A 15,459-nucleotide genomic window follows, 5' to 3' on the forward strand; every position below is an offset into this window, starting at 1 on the left:
CAAGAGCTTTATTTTTTTTTTTCTTTTCCAAATCTTGATTTAAATTCCAGTTAGTTAGCATACAATGTAATATTTGTTTTATGTGTAGGATTCAGCGATTCATCACTTACGTACAACACCCAGCGCTCATCACAAATGCCCTCCTTAATTCCCATCACCTATTTAACCCAGCCCCCTGCCCACCTTCCCTCCAGTAACCCTTAGTTTGTTCCTTATAGTTAAGATTTTGTTTCTTGGTTTGCCTCTCTTCCCCCCACCCCCACCATGTTCATTTGTTTTGTTTCTTAAATTCCATGAATGAGTGCAATCATATGGTATTTTTCTTTCTTTGACTGACTTATTACACTTAGCATAATACTCTCTAGCTCTATCCCTGTCTTTGCAAATGGTAAAATTTCATTCTTTTTTATGGTCAAATAATATTTCATTATATATATACATACACACATACCACACCTCTTAATGCATTCATCAGGTGATGGACACTTGGCCTCTTTCCATAATTTAGGTATTGTAGACAATGTTGCTATAAACATTGCCTTTTTTTATACCCTTCAAATCAGTATTTTTATACCCTTTGTGTACCCATGAGCTTTAAAATCACTAAGAATTCCAGCAATTCCTCCAATATAGAAATAATAAGAAATTAGCTACAGCTATCTAAGTTAAACAAGGTAATCAAATTAAAATAGGCCTATTCTGATAAGATATTTTTAGGATCACAGAAATGATAATTAGAAATAAAATAATTCGTAGCTTAGAATGTATAAAAAATTTGATCACTGTAGGAAAGATCACAGATGTGTTATTTGGGTCAGATAGAATTCAGTTATGCTGTTTTTATATTAATACTCTGAAATGGTATCTGAACATGTAGTTAATTTGGGTGTTGTAAAAATGGATGGGACAAGAAGGTAAAAGTCATCATGCTACCTTATGTACTAGAAGTAGAAACATGACAAAGCTATTCCATATTGACACAGTTAATGTAAAAAATAAATCTCTAAAAACAATTGAGGAATGAGTACTATGCAAATTTATTCAGCATAAGAAACTTCTGAAAATGACAATTTGTAAAATAGGTAAAAACGATATTATTACAATAGTAACTATCTAAATTATTTGAGAATAATTTATGTGCTCACTTAAATATATCTGAAACATACTCTAACAATCATTTTCTTATTTAAAATATGATTATCAGCATACCAAGTAGATTAAAAAATACCTTTTTCTTAAATTCAAAACTGGTGTCACTAATATCAGAGGTATGTTATTAGGTTTTATTTTTTATTTGTGGTTCTATATTTTGCAACAATTTTTAACCAACACCATTTGTGACAGCGTTATGCATTTTCACAATGGTTGGCCAATCTTTCATTCCAATGTATAACTTAATGTTCTTTTTTTTCTTTTTTTTAAAAAATTTTTTTATTTTATTTATTATAAACATATAATATATTTTTATCCCCAGGGGTACAGGTCTGTGAATCGCCAGGTTTACACACTTCACAGCACTCACCATAGCACATACCCTCCCCAATGTTCTTTTTCTTCTTAATGTTCCTTTTAAAGTTATAGTGACTGTGTACATTTTGAATCCATGATGGTACTCTGTCATACTTCACTTAACCAATGAACCTGGACTGTTCTAATATAACATGTTTATGACCTTGTTAAGTGAAAAATTGAAACCTTGTGTACCCTACCTATTATTATGGAAACAGAAATTCTTTTGTTTTTCTTTGTCATATTTAATCCTAACATGCTAACATAAAATATTTTGATTCATTGACTTGTATTCTCATCGATAGCTCTTGGTTTGCATTACCCATTGCTCCTTCTTTCTTTTCTGTAGCCACTCACCAAATGTGTTACTGCATTAAGAGACTTAGCCTTTGAAATCCTGCCCCCTTCAGTTCTAGGCCATACAGAATCATTAGCATAATGTTCCTCAAACACAAGCATAATGCTTTTCTCCTCTCTTTAAGAGCAGTTAGTCACTTTCTAGTCTCTGTTATATCACATATAAAGCTTTTATCCTCAGAATTAATATTCTGTCTTCATCTGACCTTTTCTCTTTTTAGCTCTCTCATTTCTTCTTGCTCTTTGGCACAGTCTCTCTGGTACTTCCAAGCCATCTGGTTGTTATTAGCACCCAGGATTGGCTTCTAACTGCTTTCCTGCCCGTGCAGATGTCACTCCTTGAATCACTGGGTGCCCACTGCTTGCTGAGGCAGTCTATTCCATCTCTGGATAGGTCAGTTAGAGAGCTTTTCTCTTTACTGACCCGAAATCAATTATAGTATACAATATAGGAGTTTTACTTATATCTTTGTGTGTATGGCAGTCTAATGAGGTCTTCTTTCTTCATAGTTTTGCATATGTATATTACGTCCACAGTGGCACTGTTTTTCAGCTCTAGGGAAGATCTCTGTATCTGGTAATCTCACATTTCCATACCCTGATCTCCCACCACCCCAGAACCACAGCGGTTTGAACTCCAACTCTGTGCATGGTACAATACATATCTGATAATGAAGCTAAATTCTAAATATGGAATTATTTATATGTGAAAATATATATACTTAAGTATATGTATCAAAGGAGAAAAGAATATCTCAGAAATGAGAAAAGAATCTCTATCTCAGAAATGATTCTGTGAATTTTAATTGTACAGATAGAATGCAAACCTGACCATGTGCATATTTGCCCATACACAAAGCGAAATGCTTAAACATTACTCACTGTTTAACTTAGAAAACATCACATTTTGCATGTTTTTCTATAGCTGGTTAACTGAGACAATGTTACATATCATATATTTATCCAGACCTTTTAAAAGGGCTTGGTTTTCTAAATATATAATGCACTATTATGTTCTGGATCATAGAACAATTGGAGTGTTTAGTTCTATACGTGCAAACAATGCAGGAAAATTTAAACAATGCAGGAAAAATATTGACGGTTTTACCTACATCTTACACTGTGAATGTGAAAAGTTATCTTGGTGTTGTTACTACACATAGACAAAAAAAAGACAGTTATATCTTTCAAACAGCCTTTGTAGCCTGACCTTTTATTAGCAACTCTAAATTGTTAGCATCTCCAAACGTCTTTGCATTTTGAACTATTTCAAAAATTGTGTTTCCATAACAATTTTAATTGCATCTCCTGTGATACTATTTTAATCACTGTAATCAGCTACATCATATAATTAGGTTTCAATCAGAACCTTTAGTGCTAGGCAGTAATCTGAAAGTAGACACTTATAAAAATGTTACGTCTGCGTGGCTTTCTTCTGACCTCCCTCTACTCCAGCTGAGTGACACTATAACAAAGACAGTAATTGACCATGGAGAAAAGAGTTTGCTTTCCATTTGTCCCTCATAATGTGGAAAATATTGCAGCTAGGTAGGGTGATCATTAGTTGATGTCTGGCAGAAAGACACGCATATGGTGATAGACTTTTCATGGAGGCTGTTTCTTCTCTTGTGACCGATAAACACTTATTTGTAGAATGGCTGCTCAGGGTTGGGAGTGCACCTGTGGGATGCAGGAGATTGGAACTCTTGGGACATGGTTGGCATGGGGTGAGGTGGGTGGCACAGGTGTGGCGCAACAGTGGGGAGGGCTCATCTACAGCCCATATCGGTCTATGGTATTGCTTTGCAGGTCCAGAATTATCAGCAGTGAATTATTTTTTCTCACTTCTTATTATTACTAAATTCTGTCAAAGCCCACTTTCATGTCTTCTCATTAATCATCTGTGTAATTTTAGAAGGCAAAATGCATGAAGCTCAGAGGTAATTATGCATTCTATTATGCCTGTAGATATCTGGATGAAAGTCATGTTCCATCACTCAATCCCTTTCCTAAAACTCATTTCCACAAGTGATGACTTAATGATCTATTTACTTTAAAGGTTTGCCTTTGGGGACAATGATTACCCCCAGTTAGCTCATTTGAGAGAATAGACTTCTCTTTCATGGAATCTGTTAAGTATTTAGAAAAATCATGTGGGCTTTGAAAATGCATTTGGTGCAACATGTGTTGAAACCTAGGCTTTAACTATCCCCAGGTAGAGAGGACCCCTTCATAACCATGCAGAATATGAGAGCCACAGTGTCCAAATTCTCATTTCCATTTGTTAAACGTGGAACCAACTAGCTCTGGAAGCAGCATAGAGGAGGGCAAATTGCAGTTTTGTTTTGCAGCTCCAAAGTCAGTATGTTTGAATAAAAGAATGATAAAGGGGCAGAATTCTCAAATAGGATGATTACTGATCAGTTTTTCTGATCAGTTTTGTTCTTCTACCAACAATAGCCAGTCTATCACTTTATATATAACTAGCTAGCTAGGAATGCAAACATTAGCTTCACATGTGCCTGTCAATTTAATCTCTTAATTTCCTTTTTTACTCTGCAGTTTTGAAAACATTAGTCTTTGGTAATAACATCCATACTTCTAGGTATAGGTCATATGTTTGATTGCAATAAGGAGATATTTTCCTATGTTTTTAACAGCAGAGTGCAGTATTTTGCAAGGAGAGATGCTTTTGTGAGTTAGGATATGTTCATTCCTGTTCGACTGCTTTTTCTGAGCTCTTATGATACAGTTCAGTCAGTGTGTGTGTGTGTGCAAAAATCCTCCTGCTATAAACTCTGCATTAAAATGTGCTGAAACATAAGTCAGAAATACTACTTCAAGCAAGGTCTGGATTTAGTGAGAACAAAAGCAAGGTGGATTTCAGGTGAGGAACTGCTGTCTCCCTCTAGATGTCAGTGTCCAATCCAGAGCCACATTTGCGGCAGAAGATTTCCTTGTTCTGGGTCAGGAAGCCTTCCCCCACCAAGGAGACCGAGCACTTTCCACAGTTAAAGCATTCACTGTGCCACTGGCGGTCTTGAAAGCAGATAAACTTGGCACCTCTGAGACCTGTAAAGGAATTGGGGGAAAAAATATTCTTCCAATGAATAGATTAAGGATTCCGTCCGGTAGTCTCCTAGGAACTGTAGAGAACAGCAATGAGCAAGACCGCATAGAGGCAAGTATGCGACCTTCCATGCCCCTGTGTCCATCTGGGAATGTCACCCTAGGCAATTTCCTGATGAGGTCCAGCCTGAGTCCCAATTTTTTCCATAATCTACAAAAGTAGATAGAATCTGAATGTACAAAGCAGGTATTTTGGGAAACACATAAAGATCACCTAAGAGAGGGGGGACAGATTTCAAAGTAAGAGATACCTGGGTGTGACTATCTTTTTTTCTCTCTTCATGGCCTTGTTTTCTTAAAGCAAAATTAAGGTACAATAAAATAAATGTATACTTCCTAGCCTGGTATCTGATGTTTTAATGACTTTGAGTTTTCTTTCCTCTATTTCTATGTTTAGTTTTACTCAAGATAAATTTCCATGGTCATACTGTGGCTTGGGACATGATTTCCAAAAGTCCCCAGTAGAAGATTTCATCCAGACCATCATGTAACTAGCCTAACATGATGACCTGATTGCCTTGCCCAGAGACAACATCAGCCCAAGCTTGCAATAAAGATCTGTGAGTCTGATCACTCGGGCCACTGAAGCCATGCTCTCCAGTAATTTGTCTCTAAGAGACGCCTTGTCAGCCTCTACAACTTCTACCTGGGCTTCGCCTGAACCGTAACATTTCCAAGAAAGGGAATAGAATTTGAGTCTTCAGTGACAATCTCTTTCCATATCCCTAATATGGATCCAGACTACAGTTTAAGGGACTGCCTTTGAGGAGTAGAAAGTGAGAAAAGGTGTAGTGGTTGGGAATGGTTTGGGATGCCTTGGGTCTTTATTTATTTGCCAAGATTTTTTCCAAGTGATCATTACAAACCTCCCGTGATTTGCTCATTACTCACAGAGTGTGGCTAACATAGTTCGTGGGTTGAGTCACATGTAATTTCCAAATATTCCATTTGGGGAATAAGCATTCTATTTCAAATAAACTCTCCTTAAATATGGATATATATATATAAAATATAATATAAATATATGGTAATTTATAAATTTATATATAATACATAATATATAAATTTATAAAATACATATATAAATATGGATATATAATATAATAATACTACTTAAATATGGTAATGAACACTTATTTCCATACTAGAAATGTTATTTGATGTCTTTACATGAAATTTATTAGTTTATAAGTAAATGCACATCAAATTTCTTTACCTTCTTTGATTAAATTTATAGCTTGCTTATTTATGATGCTATCATTATTACTTGCTAATAAGAGTAAATCAATAATGAGCCAATTAATTCCCTGAGTGTTATTCAAAACATTAATAAGCTGACTGCAAGAATCATGTTCTATATATGCATGAATCATCGCTGTTCATAAAACTGATTATTACATATCTTGCATTTTGATGCTCATGAGTTTTTCTTGATTTTATTAGTGAGCCCATATAAATGGTAAATATAAAAACAATTCCCCCAGAATTTTACGAAGAAGAGAGAAATAGAAGCATCTGGTAGCTGGAATTTAAGAGAGGCAGACTCAACATGTCAGATGCTTATAAATTGTTTCAGTTTTGAATAAATTTCCTCCATTAGGTCGTGAGGGTCATTGTAGTAGGAAAGTCCCCCAGGAAACCCATCGCTGGCCCTTGTTTTATTTGACTTCATTTATTACTGAAAATTCAATAGAATAATAGCTAGCATTTGTTCAGCACTTGAAAATGAGTCCATCACTATCCTAAGCCCTTTACATATCTGCATCACATAGCTCTCATCTTACCTTCATGAGTAGATCTTATCATCAACTCTGCTTTGCAGACAAAAATTTATGAACAGAGAGGTTCAACCACTTGCCCAAATCAGCCGTTTGGTATGTAGCAGATCTGGGATTCAATCCTAGGCCATCTGGCTTCAGAACCTGTGCTCTTAACTTCCCCAAATTCAGTCTGAATTTATCTTTTGTAAAGACCATAACCAGGAACACTAGCATTCTTTTCTGAAGAAATAACATCTGAAACTCCTTTTACTCAAAATAAATAGAAATGGCAGAAAGTGAAGATGTGATCCTATTCAACTCCGCATTTGCAAGTAAGGAAATGAGGAGCTCCATGCTGGTGAGTTCTTTACCCATGGTCACACAGTAGTCAGGGGGCATAGGCAAGGCCAAGTTCTTTTACTCCCACTACATCAAGCTGCTTCACTTATCCCAGAAAATTTGAAAGGTTGATCCTATCTTAGAGGAGAAAATAATTACAGTTCCACCTTGAATTTGTTCAAATGAATCAAATTTATTCGACGAGATTTTAAAAAAAAATCACACCTGAGACTCATAGATAGATTTAGTTAATATAAAAAAGTATTTTGAAAACACCCTAACATAGTTTCTTAGATTGACATATTATTGGCATGAATGTGCAACTTTCAAAAGATAAATATATGGCAGCATAAGAATTCCCTGTGGAACATTAATTCAAAGAGCTCAATTTTAAAGAAACACTACTACAAAGCATATATATATATATATATATATATATATATATATATATTCAGATAAAAAAATAGTGAAGTGAGTTAGAAGTTTTTGCAGACATTATAGTCTCAGGTGTCTCTCATCAGAGCCAAAAGAAGATTATGATAATTATAAAAAAGCTGATTATTCTGAATTAACTACATAGTCCCATATTTGGATTACTTTTGGGTCAAATCTGTGATTCTTAAGGCATCCTTATATTACATGCAGGACAATGTGTTTTTTCTCTCTGAACCTCAAAGACCTGGGCTCAGTGATTAACAGGAAACAACCCAACAGAAAAAAGTCCCTTAGCTACATAAATCTGTGATGGATCAGAATTGAAACTCCTCAAGTTCAGGGCTCACACAGGCTCTTTGCAGGTCAGTATTAGCCATTTGAGTATCCAGGAAGTTTTTAAACTCATTTGATTTGTTTAATTTTCTCATTTCCTCATGGAAGTCCCCCCCCCTCCTTTTTCTGGCTAGTTAAGAAAAGTGTCCTAGAATAAATCAACTGCATGCATTGGGCTGTAATTGCAGATTCTCCCAAGGAGATTTATGAGCTCCCAGTACTGATGCATTTCTGGAAGTCCCATTTTCTAACCAAAACTGGTAGAGTGACAGTGGCTTATTCCCCTGACTGTAGGACATGTGAGATGTATAGAGGCAGGGGAGTGGAGTGGTGAAGAGCACAAGTTTGGAGCCCAATAGTCTGGGATTGCCAACGGAATCCAGCGCAAGGGCTGGGAATGTAACAGAGCAGAGGGATGGAGAAGAGTTGTGGGGAACAGAGTACTGGGGTAGCCACTGAGCCTGTGACAGAGACCCAGATGGGGTATGCGAGGGCAGTCTGCTCACCCCAGGCAGGCTCTTCATGTACTTTTGGCTACAGAGATAGGTTTTGCACTTGTTTCCAAACATGTGCAGGCCAAACAAAACAAACCTGCCAGCCAGCTGTAGCCCTGGACAGGGTGGGATGCTGAAAAACAGTGCCCTGTGCAGAAAAATGGGACTTTGTTTGTCAGGGTAACTCTCTCTCTCCCTCTTGCAAGTCAGTGAAAACCTGCCAAGCTGGGTTTGTAGTGAAACTCTTCTTTCTTTGGAGATATAAGAAGATTCAACTTTTATTTTGTGATATATTTGAAGATGGAGGAGGAGGAAAAGCATAAAATAATCTTTAATTCTATGTTACATAAACTGAACTAAAAGAAATGGAGTATGATCTAAGAATCCCAGGAATGGGGAATAGAAGTACAGTTCTGCCTAAAAGTGTAGCTGCTGTGGTTCTCAGGTCATGCCAAATTCTTCTTCTTCTTCTTCTTCTTCTTCTTTTTTTTTTTTTTTTTTTTTTTTTTTTTTTTTTTTTTTTTTTTTACTATAGGATTAGCATTTTGGAGGTTTCTCCAAGGAAAATAAAATACATCATTTTACCTTGAAAATCTTTTAAACATGAATCAGTTTATCATTGGTGATATTTTTAAATCATATCACATGTATTTTGTTCATTCAGCACAATGCTATCCTGTTTTATTTCATCTATTCATAATTAAAATATATTACAAGTGGATAGAAAGAAAAGAGAATGATACACTTGTTAGAAGCATCTTGAAGTTTAATTAATTCCTGACCTATGCCACCCTAATTATTACAGCTTTAGATTTTTGTATAATACTTTGCATTTAATTAAAACCTTTTCTATTTCAGGGATCTTTGCCCTTATTTGGAATTAAGCAGGATTTTTCTTTATAAGTAAGTATCCCTTTCTCCCACTCAAATCGTTAAATGTCAGGCTCCTGGTGAAATTCTTCTCTGACCTCTCAGCTCATCCTGTTCCTGAATGATTACTTTACTTTAGTCATTACCATTAGGTTTAGTATTAATTACCCTCTACAGAACATGGGTGCCCTAATTATGCTCTCCACTTGCTTTGAGGGGGTCTGTGTAATATTTCTATTTATGTGTGGGTACCCCTGCATGTGTATCTTAGAAGATACAAAGAGATGGAAGACCATTCCATGCTCATGGAACAGAAGAATAAACAATGTTAAAATGTCTAGACTGTCTAGAACAATCTATACTTTCAATCCCATCCCGATAAAAATTCCACCAGCATTTTTCAAAGTGCTAGAACAAACAGTCCTAAAATTTGTATGGAACCAGAAGAGACCCCGAATTGCTAAGGAAATGTTGAAAAAGAGAAACAAAACCGGGAGCATCACGTTGCCTGATTTCAAGCTTTACTACAAAGCTGTGATCACCAAGACAGCATGGTACTGGCACAAAAACAGACACATAGGCGAGTGGAACAGAGTAGAGAGCCCAGATATGGACCCTCAACTCTATGGTCAAATAATCTTTGACAAAACGGGAAAAAATATATAGTGGAAAAAAGACAGTCTCTTCAATAAATGGTGTTGGGAAAATTGGACAGCTATGTGTAGAAGAATGAAACTCAATCATTCTCTTACACCATACACAAAGATAAACTCGAAATGGATAAAAGACCTCAACATGAGGCAGGAATCTATCAAAATCCTAGAGGAGAACATGGGCAGTAACCTCTTTGACATCAGCCACAGCAACTTCTTTCAAGATATGTCTCCAAAGGCAAAGAAAACAAAAGCAAAAATGAACTTTTGGAACTTCATCAAGATCAAAAGTTTCTGCACAGCAAAGGAAACAGTCAACAAAACAAAGAGGCAACCCACGGAATGGGAGAAGATATTTGCAAATAACACTACAGACAAATGGCTGATATCCAAGATCTATAAAGAACTCTCAAACTCAACACACACAAAACAGATAATCAGGGGCAGAAGATCTGAACAGACACTTCTCCAAAGACGACATACAAATGGCTAACAGACACATGGAAAAATGTTCATCATCATTAGCTATCAGGGAGATTCAAATCAAAACCATATTGAGATATGACCTTACACCAGTTAGAATGGCTGAAATTAACAAGACAGTAAACAACAAGTGTTGGGGAGGATGTGGAGAAAGGGGAACTCTCTTACACTGTTGGTGGGAATGCAAGTTGGTGCAGCCACTTTGGAAAGCAGTGTGGAAATTCCTCAAAAAATTAAAAGTAGAGCTACTCTATGACCCTGCAATTGCACTACTGGGTATTTACCCCAAAGATACAGATGTAGTGAAAAGAAGGGCCACCTGAGCCCCAATGTTCATAGTAGCAATGGCCACAGTTGCCAAATTGTGGAAAGAAACAAGATGCCCTTCAATGGAAAAATGGATAAAGAAGATATGGTCCATATATACTATGGAGTATTATGCCTCCATCAGAAAGGATGAAGACCCAACTTTTGTATCAACATGGACGGGACTGGAAGAGATTATGCTGAGTGAAATAAGTCAAGCAGAGAGAGTTAAATATCATATGGTTTCACTTACTTGTGGAGCATAAGGAATAACATGGAGGACATGAGAAGATGGAGAGGACAAGTGAGTTGGGGGAAATTGGAGGGGGAGACAAACCACGGAAGACTGTAGACTCTGAGAAACAAACTGAGGGTTTTGGAGGGGAGGGGTTTGGGGGGTTGGGCGAACCTGGTGGTGGGTATTATGGAGGGCATGTATCGCATAGAACACTGGGTGTGGTGCATAAACAATGAATTTTGGAACACTGAAAAGATATAAAATAAAATAAAATGAAAAAAGAAGATTATCATTTTTCTACTCACCTTTCCCAAATTAACTATATAGCATCCATATAGCCATCGTAGGACCATATTAAACTGAAGAACTTACCAGTAATGGACTTGGTGCAGGCTGCACACTTTTTGGCATAAAGATGATTGTAGCAGTCCAGACAGAATGGATAATCATCTCTGGACGTAAACTCTTCTTCACAGAGCTCTTTCCTACAGCCACTGCACAGAAAACACTCTTTATGCCATGGCTGGTCATGAAACGTTATCCCACCTGATGTTATCACCTGCCAAAGGATCACAAAAAGCAGTGACCATGGGAGCTAGTATGATTTGTATGATCTCTTCTGTGTCCACAGTGGTACTTTGGGCTGCTCTATCACCTTGTGTCAGGATGTCCTTTCCCTGTGATTTTTTTTGAATCAATATGAGAAGCAAAAGGCTATAGGGATTAAATAGAACCGGCTAGAAATATCCTAATTTTTCTCCTACAGTGGAATAGAAAAGAAGCAGGGCCATCATGGACTCAGGAAAGTGAAAAAGAAGTAGAGCCTTGATTCCTTTTCTCATTGTTCTCTTTTTTTGTTGGGCTTCAAAGATCTGCCATCAGAACTAAGATATTTTCTGCACCAGGTTCTTATTTCCATGTCTGACTTTTAAGGATGCTGAAAAAAGTGACTTTTCCCTGAAAGCTTTAATCCATCAGTAACAACCCTGAATGGCATTGTTAAGCACCATCATCCACTAATCATGACTAATATTTCTGAAGTGAGCTTTGAGTCCTCAGCCCTGTGCTAAAGGATGACCTCTTCTTTTGTTCTTAACACAACAACACAGCGAGACTATTATCTTTCCGCCTTTAAGAGATGAGAAACTACTGAGTGTTAGAGTGGTCAGGTCACTTGCCAGGTCTCACAGAACTAGCATGCAAACCTACACAGTCTGACTCCTGAGCCAGTGTGCTTAGCCAGTAAAACAATACTGACCAAGGTTACTTTTCGTTCTTGAACAGTTGATAAGTCCTTGTCAAATGAGTGAACAAACGCCAAGGGAAAAAACATTTGGACAACAATTCTGGTATTGTATCTAGCACAGATGGAGTGCTGTGCCAACTGTGTGGGTTTTCAGCTTTAGAACTCTATGTAATGAGCACAGCTTGTATGTTGAACCTTAATGTGTGATGTGCGAGGGTTTTGTCAGACATACTTATTATTCCTCCGTAATATATATAACGGAGGAATTTATATGTATATATATATATATGCATATATATATACACACATATATATACACCAAACCAGTTTATTTATTTATTTATTTATTTTTAATGATTTTATTTACTTATTTGACAGACAGAGATCATAAGTAGACAGAGAGGCAGGCGCAGTGGGGGAGGGGGAAGCAGGCTCCCTGCCGAGTGGAGAGCCTGATGGGAGGCTCAATTCCAGAACACTGGGACCATGACCTGAGCCAAAGGCAGAGGCTTAACCCACTGATCCACCCAGTATACCAAATATATATATATATTTGGTATACTGGCCCCATATACCAAAGCAGTTTAATCCATGGGTTGTAATTTTTAAAAGGTGGAGACATCTTTATTTAGAATCAGATGGGTAAATATTGGACAACTGTTCTTGGGTAGCAATTTTTAAGCCATAGTGTCTTTAGAACCCATGGCTGTTGAGCTCTTAGAGTAGCTCTGGAATCTAGAATGTGTTCATCTGCTCCCTGAGGCAAGTCCTGCAATCTCTGTATTCAAATTAACTGGATATAGAAAATGTGGAGACTCTTCTAAGCCATCTTATTGATGAAAAATTTAAAAAAAATGTTGTCTATGATACAGGCTTTTGAAAAGATGATTCTAAAGATATTTTTGAATCTACAACAAATATCTTAAAAATTAAAGATATTTGATAGAAAAGTTACTTTTCCTACTTGAAAAAAATGTATACTAGTCTAAATAAGTAATGGGAAACATAATGGTGTGTGTGAACTAAAGCAATTTAAAATACCCCCTACTGATTTCAAATGCCTCATTGCAGGCACAGCAGAATTCAAGATGCCTTTGATTTGTTGGGTCAAATTATTAGCAGGCAATGCTTTAAAGATTCCAAGCTTGAAAAATATATTCACAGCAAAAGAAAACTTGATATATACACCAAATACTGTTTAATTAGAGAGAAGAAACTCTGGAACATTAAAATAGTTTGCTTGTGATGATGTTCCTTTTGAAGAGGCAAGCCCGCTAAGATGAAGCTGAATATCCAGGCATGATGTTTGCCATTGGTTGGTCCCGGGATTTGGAACAAGTTTCTTCTCTGGCAAAGTGGAGGCAGTACTGGTTTTGTGCTTAGTAGCCAGAGCTGATGAATCAGAGAATACTCTATTTGAACCTCGAGGAGTTTGGATTCAAAGCACCTGTGGTTTGAGGTTACTTGTTTTTGGTAGAAAATAAGTTTTATCTATTTATTAATCTATTTCTATTTTATTTTATTTTATTTTTTTTTTTTTAGAGAGAGGGAGGGAGAGACAGAGTAGGGGTGGTGGGGGCAGAGGGAGGAAGAGAGAATTCCAAACGGTCTCGATGCCCAGCAAGGAGCCCGATGTGGGGCTTGATCCCAGGACCCTGAGATCATGACCTGAACCAAAATCAAGAGTCAGACCCTTAACCAACTGAGCTACCCAGGCACTCCAGAAAATAAGTTTTAGTTTCACAAAATAAAATCTATGAAATCAGTTCTAAGGGGCTGGTTGTCCAGTATTTTTTGCCCATTTTTGTTTGTTTTATCTGGTCTTTGGTTTGAGTTGAAACATTGTTTTTCTTGATCAGAAACATTTATATCCAGCTTTCCTTAAAAGACTTGTGGTTTTAAAAATTAAATAGAAAATAATCTGGCATGTCGTGGTCTATCTACTACCCAGTATAAATATTTCACAAAGTTTTGGTGACTTCAGATCATATTCTAAATATAGGACAGGCTCCTATAACTTGGGAAATGCCAGTGCTTTGGCCTCAAACAGTGCTTAGCGTGGATGTACTAGAGAAATTCCCCCTCTTGAATTTTTATAGCATTGAAAGAAACTTTATATTGTATGCCCAATAAATGATTTTAAGATAATTTCCACAAGTCTTATTCATATTTTAACTGAAGTCTTTAAGAAACATAATGTGAACATGGTCCACGTAGTTGTCCTACAAAACAGTGAGATAAATCTATTTGCTCCCAGCATCTGTTTCTAAAGATTTTATTTATTTATTTGACAGAGAGATCACAACTAGACAGAGAGGCAGGCAGAGAGAGAGGGAGAAGCAGGCTCCCTGTCGAGCAGAGAGCCCAATGCGGGCTGAGATTATGACCTGTCTGAAGGCAGAGGCTTAATCCACTGAGCCACCCAGGCACCCTCCAGCACCTGTTTCTAAAATGGATGTCTTCAGGGGCTCCTGGGTGGCTCAGCTGTTAAGCAGCTGCCTTTGGCTCAGGTTATGATCCCAGGGTCCTGGGATTGAGCCCTACATCGGGCTCCTTGCTCAGCAGGAAGCCTGCTTCTCCCTCTTCCACTCCCCCTGCTTGTGTTCCCTCTCTCACTGCGTCTCTTTTTGTCAAATAAATAAAATCTTTAAAAAATATAAATAAATAAATGAATGAATAAATAAATAAATAAATAAATAAATAAATAAATGCATGTCTTCAGGGTGCCTGGGTGACTCAGTTGGTTGAGCATCCAACTCTTGATTTCAGCTCAGATCATGATCTCAGCGTTGTGGGATGGAACCCCATGAGGCACTCCATATCCAGCATGGAGCCTGCTTAAGATTCTCTCTCCTTTTCCCTCTGCATCTACCTACCTCCCTTGTGTGTGCTCTCTCTCTCTCAAAAAATAATATAATAAAATAAAATAAATAAAATGCAGGTCATCAGCTCTGATAAATCGTCTGAGCTACATATATTTCAGAGTCATAGGATCTGAGGGTTGCCTATAAAGTCATTGTCTAAGTCAGTGTTTCTGAGGGAGTAATGGAAATTTCTGGGTATAAGATGGTTTTCTATCATGTTACTCTCAATTGTAATTTCAGCCATAATTATAGTGTATTCTAATGGTTATGATGTAGGAGTTTATTGTTTTCTCTGCAAATGCAGTCCTTGTGTTTTAAATACATGTAGAAACTTACCGTGCACGGGCGCTCCCATAGAAAGTGGTAGTGAGGCTTCTAGCTGTCTAGATGCAATTATACAAATGGTCTTGAGATCTGCCAAAGCAGCCCATAGATCAAAAATG

The 15,459-nt window shown here is 37.1% G+C and overlaps 1 protein-coding gene across 1 annotated transcript in view; it reads right to left on the minus strand.

Annotated features, from left to right (window-relative positions):
- Positions 1–1,560: 1,560 nt before the first annotated feature.
- LOC111158325 (four and a half LIM domains 5) overlaps positions 1,561–15,459 on the minus strand; it is a 45,560-nt gene continuing 31,661 nt past the window's right edge. The window contains exons 5-6 of the mRNA XM_022520301.1: positions 11,279–11,465; positions 1,561–4,938 (exon numbers count right to left, since the gene is read on the minus strand). Of these exons, the coding sequence (XP_022376009.1) occupies positions 4,775–4,938; positions 11,279–11,465 (351 nt within the window). The 3' untranslated portion in view covers positions 1,561–4,774. The remainder of the gene's footprint in view (positions 4,939–11,278; positions 11,466–15,459) is intronic.

This window comes from Enhydra lutris, unplaced genomic scaffold (assembly GCF_002288905.1).
Source record: "Enhydra lutris kenyoni isolate GAN:26980312 unplaced genomic scaffold, ASM228890v2 scaffoldscaffold58, whole genome shotgun sequence".
NCBI classification, from domain to species: domain Eukaryota; kingdom Metazoa; phylum Chordata; class Mammalia; order Carnivora; family Mustelidae; genus Enhydra; species Enhydra lutris.